The sequence below is a fragment of the Rhizophagus irregularis genome, chromosome 9, assembly GCF_026210795.1.
Source record: "Rhizophagus irregularis chromosome 9, complete sequence".
Taxonomy (NCBI): domain Eukaryota; kingdom Fungi; phylum Glomeromycota; class Glomeromycetes; order Glomerales; family Glomeraceae; genus Rhizophagus; species Rhizophagus irregularis.
Window position 1 is genome coordinate 692,667 of NC_089437.1, and position 12,026 is coordinate 704,692.

General features: G+C 25.3%; 2 protein-coding genes across 2 annotated transcripts; both read left to right on the plus strand.

The window, feature by feature from the left end:
* Positions 1–3,375: 3,375 nt before the first annotated feature.
* OCT59_029189 (uncharacterized protein) lies at positions 3,376–5,408 on the plus strand (the record flags this gene model as incomplete). Its single annotated transcript, XM_025309412.2, has 7 exons — positions 3,376–3,567; positions 3,654–3,981; positions 4,114–4,127; positions 4,214–5,072; positions 5,146–5,184; positions 5,267–5,302; positions 5,365–5,408. The coding sequence occupies exons 1-7, from the start codon at positions 3,511–3,513 to the stop codon at positions 5,406–5,408; spliced, it is 1,377 nt and encodes a 458-aa protein (XP_025174603.2). The 5' UTR covers positions 3,376–3,510.
* A 4,503-nt stretch (positions 5,409–9,911) lies between these two features.
* OCT59_029190 (uncharacterized protein) lies at positions 9,912–10,232 on the plus strand (the record flags this gene model as incomplete). The annotated part of the gene is made up of 1 exon (XM_025326760.2): positions 9,912–10,232. One exon carries the CDS (start codon positions 9,912–9,914, stop codon positions 10,230–10,232), a length of 321 nt encoding a protein of 106 aa, XP_025174605.2.
* Between the last annotated feature and the right edge of the window lie 1,794 nt (positions 10,233–12,026).

Consider the following 12,026-nt stretch of genomic DNA (forward strand, 5'->3'; position numbering starts at 1 on the left):
AATAGAAATTACCCATGTGTGGGCCATGATCACTACTGCAATAAATAGCATAATTTGCATTGTTATTATTAACATAACCTAATTTTGCAGTAAAAGCATTTTTTTCATCTGCAATATGAAATAAAAAACTATCCGTGGTGTATTTCCAAACATTATTTCCCTTCCAATCAAGTGGATTATATCCTCCAATTAATTGTGTTGTACCTTGAATTTTTGCTATCCAAATAGTAGCTCCTTTATTGTCACAATTTCTATGAAATGATGCAGCATCAAATCCATCTCTACTTGAACAATATAATAACTTAAATTCATAAGGAATATCATTTTTTTTATAAGAATCTTTTCTATCAATCCATGAAGCAAACAATGTGATATGATTTGATTCAATTAGGGTTGAATCAAGTTTAAATTTTAAGTTTGGCTTTCTTGAAGGTACTACATTAGTTTTGGGTTTCATATTAGGGACTATATGAAATTCCAAAAGATTATGAATTAAATCTTGAGGCAATATTTCTTTATAACAATAAACTTTATAAAAAAAATCTGCAGGGTTAATATCATAGAATCTAATTAAAGGAATAAATCTGTGTAATGATCTCTCAATTTTTATAGCATCATCTTTACTCCATTTTGTTGGATCATTTATCATGTTTTGTTGAGCAAAACACCATTTTAATAAACCTTCCCAAATCTCAATTTCTTCCATATTTAAATCATCTCGTTTAATCAACATTTTCAATAATGGAGCCTTTAAATCAATAAATTTATCTGAATTAAATAAAATTTTAGGTTCTTCACAAATTTTTTCAAGACAAAAATTCCATAAATCAGTAAATGTTTCATATTGATAAATAGTTTCAAGAATACCAGTTGGATTTTGATGCAAAAATTCGGTTTGATGTTCAATTAAATATTCTTGAATATAAGAAATCAATTGTTGAATATTAAGTTCATCCACTGCTATCAAAAGTTTCAATATTTCAGGGCCTTGTAAATTTTTCAATTCAATATTTCCACAATAAATAAATCTAATAAATTATTATTAATAAAATATATAATATTAATTAAATACAAATAAAATTTTCAAATTTAAAATTATTTGTTTGTTTGCAATCATTGTTAATATTTATATATTACCTGAGAATGATATTAAATAAGCGAGGAGAAATATTTGGCTTTCTTAAAATAAATTTTCCATCTTTTTTCTCAGACCATTCATTAGAAAATGCAGAACGAAAATATTGAGACCTGATACACAAAATATTTGAATGAGCATGAATTTCTTTAACGTTTGACTCTTCTCCAGCATAAATGATAACATCATATCCTAATTCTGTTTCAAAAAGTTTTTCATAATCACTTGATAATTCTGCTAAAAATTTTGAAGACATCATTTTAAAATGTTTAAAATTAAGAAAAAAAAAAATATTTAATTAAACTGAATTTATACTAGTTATGCATATTGTCGATCTATAATCAAAACTAATCCCCTTAAAAATCCCCATCATATTATATCATCTTTGATAAATGTAAGGATGATCACTTATTGAATTTTTGAAAATTTTCTTTATTAGAATTTTAAATTTCTGTTCAAAATAATCAGATTAACTAAATCAAACTTACTTATTAGATCAAATCAACTAATACATGTTTCTTTATTAGATATTTATAAAAATATAAAATATAATTATAAACAATCCTATGCGTATATCAATTTTGGATTTTACAGTATTTTAAATTTTTTTTTAATTTTCTAAAATTTTCTATATTATCCTAACTATTTATCAAAAAAAAAAAGTTCACAAATCCATAATTATGTATGTACAGTATGTATTGTATTTATAAGATAAAAGTAGACAAGCGTATGAAATATTAAAAATAAAGAATTTTTATGATCAAAAGTTTCAAATTGTTATACTTATTATACTTAATAATTGCTTGAATGTAAAACTTAATGTATATTAATCTAAAAACTGCTAATACACTTGATATATTTGATCTTTTTATACGTATATAAAAGAGACTATACAAATTATGATAGACAAATGTTGAACTTGTATAAAAATTTAAATAATTTCTTTCTCCATAAATTATAATCATAATTGATTGTAACTCATCATTCAAATTTATATTTTGAAAAAGTAATGATCTTTTATCGAATAATGTTACCTATGTCTCTAAGACCTATAAAAAATCCAAAATCACTTATATACTAGGAATTATGATATTTAATATAAAATATTTCCTGTGTAAAATCTCGATGAATTTGCATTACTATCATGAATTCTATAAAGTGACTCAATTATGTCATAAGCTATAGTTTTATGCTTAATATGAGTTAATAGAAATGTAATTTTGTAAATAAGCTTAAAACATGCACCTATCAAACCAACTGAATTTTTATTAGCATTCTCAACATTCTCCAACTTCTGAGCATTATATTCATTCAGCGTGAAGTATTTGACATTTTTTGCATTAATTTTGAAAAATTCTCTATAAAATACAATATTCAAAATATTCATGAAACCTGTAGTCCGTTAGATTGCCCTTTTTAAAAACATTTATTAATATTTTTATCGTAGAAATGGATTTGTTAACAAGTGTTATTTACTACTTGACCATAATTTTCACACTTTATTCATTCTCAATTTTTATACGCCTCATCAAAGATTAGTAAGATTAGTGCAAAGGTAATATGGAAAATAAGATCTCAGTTCAAAAATATATCTCTTGATATTCTTAATACATAATTAAATAAATATCATTTAAAAGATAAATATATTTTTTTTTGTTTTAAATTTACACAATTTAAAACTGCATAATAAATTATTATTGATTTACGTATATACAATAAAATTTTCGATCCTTCAATGTTTGATTATCTTCATAATATTAACTTCTCCATACGGATAATAGTATGAAATACCTTACATTTCTTTCATTTACCATATTTACTAGACAAGGTTCATTTAACCAATCATACAATATTATTATTTATCTTCCTAGCGTAATGACATAAAAAGCTTACCGTATGTGCAAACTATAATCCGTATACACCTTGATTTTCGCTAATTAAAAATATATTAATTAAATTTTTATTCCAAACTAATTTATTTTTGGTATATAATTTAAAAATGATTTTTCTATTATAGGTTTATTGCTATTTATCTTTTGAAAAAAAAACCGAAATAATTTTACTTCGCATTTTTCATTTTAACCATTTCGGGTTAGATTTATTTTTTATGATGATCAGCTGCTGCTTACGAATTTTCTTTGTTACAAAAATAGTAATTTGTATACAATAGTAGAACAAATAGTAATACAAATAAGTAATACAAATGTGCACAATTTATATAAAAAAAAAAAAAAAAAAATGTGCGCAATTTATTGAACTTCGTTCAATTCATAATTTTTTCTTTTACCCATAATAATTTTGAAATTTATTTTGAGTAACGTAGTTATTTATTTATATTAACTAAAATTAAAATTATAATCCACAACTCAATTAATATGGATGAAACCCCAAAAAATTTATGGAAATATTATATGGATAGATCTAAATATCAGGTAATAGCAATTTAATATTTTATAATTATAATTATTTTATTGAATTTTTGTAGTTAAAAATATTAATAGTTTTTTGTCTATTAAAGGACCATATTACAATTCCTACTATTGATTCAACTATTGAATCAGAAAATGTAAATGAAGAAGTAGTTTATATAGGAGATTTAGAAAAAAGAAAACAAGCGTATGGAATATGTGGAGAATGTAAAGAACCTGGCACAGGATGGAAATGGTGTCAATCTTGTAATGCTAAAAGACTTAAAGATAACTTTAAAAATTGGACTAGTGGAAATAAAGATATTGATGAATTTATACAGCAATCACAACTTAATGCTGTATATTATAAAAAATATCTTGAATGGATACCTTTTGAAAAATTTCAAAATATCACTTATATTGCGGAAGGTGGTTTTGGTAAGATTTATTCAGCCGAATGGCCTGAAGGATATATTTATTATTGGGATATTGAAAATCAAAAATGGTTTAGATGGCAAAATAATAAATATGCATTGAAAAGTTTGAATGATTCTTCTGATATATGTTCAGATTTTTTAAATGAGGTAATTAAATTTACTTTGTCTTATATATAAAGATTGTTATTTGCTTTTATTTATTAATAAAATTTTTCCTTTTTGATGATAATTAGATTAAATCTCATCTTCAGATTTATCATCTTGATATTGTTCAATGTTTTGGAATTACTCAAGATCCAAATAATAAAGAGTATATGATGGTTATAGAATATTGTGAATATGGAAATTTGAGAAATTATTTAAATAAATCTGAAAATTATATCAATTATAAGTCAAAAATTGAAAATTTACTAAAAATTGCAAGAGGACTTTTAGATATTCATAATGCTGAAAAAGTTCACAAAGATTTTCATTCAGGTAATATATTACTTAATAAAATAGGTAGTCCATATATAAGTGATTTAGGAATGTGCCAACCAGCAAATATAAAGCAAACAGTTAAAGAAGGAATTTATGGAGTATTACCATATATGGCACCAGAAGTTTTACGTGGACAACAATATACAAAAGCAGCAGATATTTACTCATTTGGAATAATAATGAACGAATTACTTTCTGAAGAAATTCCTTTTAATGATATTTCTCATGATGAAATTTTAGTTATTAAAATATGTAAAGGACTTAGACCAACAATTCCTAAAGACATACCAAAGTTAATTGCAGATTTGATAATAAAATGTTGGGATGCTGAAATAAAAAATAGACCAACCGCTAAAGAATTGTATCAACTATTAAAGAAATGGTATGATGATATGTATACAGCAAAATATAATAGTGAAGCTGAAATTTATATTCAAACAAATGAATGTGATAAAATTAGAGAGGAAAAATTCAAAAACAGATCAAATGAAGAAAAATCCAAAAGCTTCAAAACGCATCCACAAGCAATTTATACTAGTAGACTTTTAAATTTCAAAAATCTTCCAAAACCAGTAAATTCTTCAGATTTAACATCTTTTCAATTCAGTTCAGGTAATTAAATTTAATTTTGTTTTATCATATAATCCATTTTACATTATTAATGTTATTTTTTTTTTTTTAATAGACACTAGTTATACTGCTCAAACAACATCAGCAAATCCAAGTAAGTATTCCCTTTATTATTATAATTATTTTATTTAAATTTATTAACATTTTAATACTATAACATAATACATAATATACAGTTTCAGAATGTTTAGATGTTCAATTAAGTGAATTAGGTAAAGTAATTATTATTTGTAATTTTATTAATATTCTATAACTAATTTATTATTTTTTATAGAACTAAATGAAATTTGTCAAGATGTTGAAGATAATATTGAATGAAGTTTCTTTTTATGTGAAAGTTGAAGTCAGATAGTTTATGTATTGAAGTTATTGAAGTTCTATTTTTCTTTCATTTATTTGTTATACTTTATAAATTTTTTATCTTAGTTTTTATATTTACAGTACATATTGATTTATTGGATTTTATATTTAAGAATATTCTATACAAATTATATAAATAAAGATTTTAATATTTGATTATATCATTTTATGCGTAATAAATAGTTTTGGTCTAAAGGGTTTAAATAATTAATGACCTTAATAGATTTAAAAGGATAAAAAAGCAATTTTATACTAAATGTCTAAATGTGATTCTCTGACAACTGGAAATTTTGATGCAATATTACACACATTATAGTTTAATGGATTCAAATATTCGTAATTAATTATTAGATATATAACTATTAAGTCTAATATTTTAATCAAATAACCGTAGTACATTTTCTAAGGAATAATAATCAAAAACTATAGCCTATTATTTAGGAACTTAAAGTAGTTAGATCAAGTTAATCACATGATATTCTATTAAATTATATAAGCGTTAATAAGCAAATATGTTATTTTTTTTCTTCGCTTTTTGATTCAGCAATTACCTAATTGATTTATATTACGATCCTAATCTTTTACAATAAATTAAATGATTATTAAATATCAATTATCTCCATTCAAATCATTCCACCATATTTTGCTTTTACATTAAACATAATTAACTTTATTTTATTCATCCTCCTAAAAAAAAAAATTTTTTTTTTGAGCAGAGATAGCCCCTTAGAAAATGGGTATTTTTTAATCTGTAAATAAATAACAAATAATACTATTTATAGTATTAATACATAATCATCATTATTAATGAATAATTCTTTATCAGAGGAAAAGTATTATATATGTACAGTATATATATACGTATATATATATAACAAGATAGGTTTGCTAAATTCAGGTATTAAGTAAAGTAGTACTGTACGGTAATACAAATTTGGACGGACTTTAATCCTTTTTGTTTGTACGTACGTTTCTAACAGATAAAGTTTTTTATACTAGTACGTACGAATGTTTTTAAAATTTTCATACGACTTTGAATTTTCGTACAATTTTGAATTTCGTATATGTTTTGTTTTTTTAATAAAATACTTTATGTTAAAAAATATAAATATATCAATTAAACTCTTTGAAAATAAGCTTATAAATTTCTATTTCTTTAATAATATTCAGCTCTATAATAATAAATTGACTCATAAAGTCATAATAATTATATAAATCTGTTCAAATTCAGAATTTACCAATTCAATTGGAAAGTTCTTCAACATCGGATATATTATTAATATTCATATTTACAATTATTTTTCTTCTTCGAAGCAGTAAGATTAAAAAGAAGTATTTATGACAAATATATAATAAACAAAACGTTAAAATCATTACACTACAAATATATAAATTAATCAGATTTATTATATTATGTAATTGTAATATTTAAAGTTCTATCACATGATGCTACGATGTAAAATTATTAGTACGGAAAATCAAAATTTATTTTTGATAGTCCTTCTGAGTACGGAAAAATTAAAAAGATTTTTTCGAACGTCTGTCCAAATTTGTAGTACCGTACAGTACTATCGTATTTTACTATATATTCGCTAAATTCGGTGGATAGTGTCATAGTGTACCGTACATGATAGTGATAGGAATTTTTGATATTATTAAACATTATATTAAAATAATCATTTTGGTTATCTTCAAGATTTTGTTCATACAATCACACTCATATTTAATAGTAAGTGATCTTTTTTTTTAACATTTGTATTCATATAATAATTGTGTTATTTGACGCATTCTTCAAGTTATAATATAGCAGAAAGTGGATGAAATTAATTTAATATTTTTTAAGTAAAAACAATAGTATTTCAAAGAAAACATAATTTTTTAATTCAATCAATTGATCAATCAATGTTAGTAAATTTAGAATATCAACCTAATGCTGGCCGAAATTAATCATAATGCGGGCAAAGTTTACTACTCGTAATACAAATTTTCTCGAATCCTATGATTAAGAACACGATCAATTATGTGATAATTAATATTTTTTGGTCAATTAAATTAATTCACTGGTCAATATTGAGAATTATAGTGTCAATATCAATATCAATATCAATAGGCAAAAATATCAATAGAATCAAAAATTGAACTTTTTGTTAATATCACCAATATTAACATTATTTTCATTCACATGAATGATTGGATATTATGTAAATATAAATGATTTATTTATATTTTAGACGAAGCAAGATCAATTCATAGAACACGATCCTTTATACTTTGATTTATAATTATTTATTATATGGCGAAATAAAATGATCCCCGGATTTAAGTCATTAACTAAACGTCCTGTATCCCTGAAAAACTTTATAAAAATTAACCAATTTCAACTGCTGTAAATTAAAAGGTTAAAAAATAATCTACCGCAGACATCGGAAAATCAACTAGCCCAGTCGCACCGGCAATTTTTGCACAGTCACGTGATCGCTTTTTATTCATCACACGTCCGAGTTTCACTGTTTATATTTATCTGAGACTTAGTTTTTTTCGAGTAGGCAAAACCTTATTCATCACCTTTATTCGTCACTGTTTATTTTCACGTGTTAGTGCATAACGACGTAATGCGGCCCTGTGTGCAAAATTTTGCCGGTGCGGCTGGGGTAGTTGAAAAATCCTTGCCTTCTCAAAATTGGCGCAGTAGCATATCATGATATCTGATTTGTGGTCTGGGCATGTGATTTAACTACGCCTGTAATAGTTTTTGAGGATTTATTAACAAAAAATTTTCCGGAAAGTTCTAGCAGATTTGCGCGGATTAAACCGATGCCCTCTTTTTATATATGGGATGGCGTTAAATTTTTTTATTATTGAATTAAGGAGAGGCTGTTGATCAGATTTTCGTGATGCGATCATATTAACATAATTTCCCCTCAAAAGCGTGTAACAAAATCAATCCTGTGAATTATATAAAAAGGTGTCCACCTAGTTGGTGAATCTTTTATCCGCCTTGTGCAAATAAAAAAAAAGAAAAAACAAAATATTCAAACTTACCATAATTTACATCATCGATATTAACAATCAAATGAACTCTTATATTCCGCAAAGCAATAATAAGGTATATTGATTTTGTGCTCGGCTAGCTTCTTGAAACATGTCATCATGATGTTAATCAATTTTCCTGCCTCTATAGGTGTTCCAAAATAAACTGGACATATTACTCTTCTTGTTATTATATCAGCATTTTGATCTTTACCGAGAAAATCTTTGACGTGTTTGACCATCATCACGCGTACAATCACGCAGTATCAAAAAATAAATCTTTATTGTACCAGTGATAAAAAATCGAAAAAACTTTAATAACGCACTAAGCAATAACTTTCTTGTAATACTAATTCTAATTTTTTTTTCTATTTCAAATTAATTTCAAAATGTAATTTCATCATTTTGGTCAAATAAATCATCTTTTGTTATTTATATGGAAAGCTACTTAAATATTAATTTAGAAGAAATTTAAAATTTTACAATTTGGTTTTTTATAAAATAATGTATAATAAATTTATTGGCATTTTTTATTTTTTTTATTATTATTATAAAATAGAATATAATACAAAATAAAATTTTTTTTAAATTATGCATAAATAAGAAAATACAAATTGGTTTTTTAAAATTAATACTAAAAAATTACTAGTAGTAAATACAGGTATTCTATTATATTTTGTATGATTAGAACTTTATACCAACTGAATATGTAATTTTTTAAAATTTACAAATTACATATTTATCATTTTTTACTATTTATTAGTTCTTCAATTATTCATAGAATAAGAACTATCATGATCCTCCAATAATGTGAGGACAATGATGTCCTCCATAGTGTGGTCCTCCAATAATGTGAGGACAATAATGTCCTCCATAGTGAGGACCATCATGGTCCTCCAATAATGCTCGGACAATAATGTCCTTAGTGAGGACCATCATGGTCCTCCAATAATGCGCGGACGATAATGTCCTCCATAGTGAGGAACCATCATGGTCCTCCAATAATACGCGGACAATAATGTCCTCCATAGTGAGGACCACCATAGTCCTCCAATAATGTGCGGACAATAATTGTCCTCCATGGTGAGGACCATCATGGTCCTACAAAGTGAGGACAATAATGTCCTTTATTATGGACAATAATATCCTTACTTTTAGACCAATCAGAACCCGTGGGCTGTATATGCCCATGGGTAGTTTATAAGCTAGGATCTGGTGCGCAAAACTCCAGCTTATAAACTATGTCGATCATTTTGCTGGGGTGAATTTTGGCCGAATATAGGCCTTTAGTACAATATAAAATAAAAAAAAAACTAAAAATAAAAAACTAAAAAGAGGAAACCATACACGATTTAAAAAAAAAATTAATAGAAATGGAAGAATTAGCTATCAAAAAAATAAGGAGAAAAATTTAAACCTATTAGACGAGAAATGAAGATAAATCTAATAAGTCAGGTAGTAAGACCAAACGCCACAATCGTCATCGACATAAGAAATAAAAAAAGGGAAGAAACAACTTCTGATGATGATTATTTGGAAAAACACTTTGCCGAACAATCACGTGATTTAAAATTTTACGATTTCCCAGCTTACTGGAAAGATAATGAAATATATGAAACGTTAAAACAAGTTGGTTATGTAGAGAAGCTTGAAGTCAGATGGAATTATAAGTACAGGACTGTTCGAGCTAAAATCCGCCTAACAAAAACAATGGAAGATTTATATTTAAAAGGCAGATCTAATATACTGTAGCCGTACAAAGAAACGAATGTTCTTACTTCTTCAGGATGTTTGATACAAAGCTGGACGCAGGGCAAATTAAAAAAAGATACTCTTGGCAAGCATATAAAAAATTAGATGAAAAAGACAAGAAGAGAACAGAATATGAAGTAGTTAAAAAATTTGTAAAAACATACGGTGGTCATTTTGCCAAAGTTATCAAAATTAACAAATTAAATATATTTTGATATACTTCAACAATGAAAGAGATAATTTAGAGGCAATTTATAGATCCACCATGGACGAAGACATGGGAAATGGTTTGCAAATGAAAAACCAAGAGGAGTTGATCGGATCAAATGGGGTATATAAAAAAAAGTACTGGAAAAAACAGATTTAGAGTACCTACAGCAACAACATCGAAAGGTGACACATTTGTAGATGCTCAATCAAGTCCTCTTTCTACGATACCAAGAAGTAAGGAAGAGCACGAAGAATTGGATAATTGAATAATAATTTTACCTCCCGCCTAGAAAGGCACCTGTTAAAACAATTGATTTGGAGACAATGGAAAAAGATGATGTTAATAAAAACAAAAAACGAGTAGTGACAACACAAAGACGTAGGGACGATTCTGACAGCAAATGAACAAATACGTCCAACAAATTATACAAATCACGAATTGAAATCTCAAGATTTACGCTTGGAATTGTGTGAAGATTATACGCAGATGAAAATTTAGATTATCTTTCGGCTAAGTTGGATACTATTCCATCAAGAGCTTAGATTTGGGATTTTAATTTTTTAATGTAATAATTATTTGTTCTTTCATTTTTTTATCTTTTCAATTTATTTTGTTTTAACTACAATTTATGTTTTTATTTTGAGATAATTTAGCATTGTATGGTTTTGTTATTAGAAAACTTAGAAAATTACAAAAATATTTAAAAATTTAGAATAGTAACATGTTAATACATAATATATAGATTTTAGACTAACAAAGATAGTTCAATTTCTATTTTTTTTTCTTTAGACTAGACTAAACTCAGTTATAGAGGGAAGCATGATTTTGTATCTGCTTTTTTCTAGGTGTTATATTATATTATGTAACTTTTCGATCGCTAGATCTAGTTCATGAATAATAAACGCGTTACTGTTTTAAAAAAAAAAACTAAATATGTTATTTAAAATTTGTATTCTGGTATGCATTTTATTAAACTTTATTAATAAATAGTAAAATTGCATATATAGTTTTATAAAAAGGTCTTTACATTATTTTTTACTGTAATTTTATTATTAAAATTATTTTAGCGTTAATATCAAAACAATAGTACAAAGTAATACTATGTTAGCTTTAAAAGTAATGCTATAAATGTGTAATTTACAACCTTTTTTGAACAACTTTGCTTAACCCCAAAACTTTTTTTTTTAAAAAAAAAACATGATTTCCAGAATGATATCAATATATCTGATATATTAAATCTCTTCAAAAAGAAAAAGAAAATAAAACATTTAGTATTATCATAAAAATACAATAAATACAGTAATAATTAAAATATACAAACTGAAATGAAATATGAAATACTAAGTACTAAAATACCACAAAAAGGAATAGAGAAAGAGTGAGAGATAGGAAGAGCGAGAGATAAAATAAATTATGCGGAGTTAATAAAAGTACCGATTAGCCAATCAAAAGTTGACTGGTCCAGAATAAGCATCTGGACCGGTGGATCGGGCTAAGGATGGCCTCACTTAGCCGCATAGTAACAAATCATGGGTTTCTGGAATGAAGTATAGGATTGATGTTGAGTTTTTATTTTATAACTG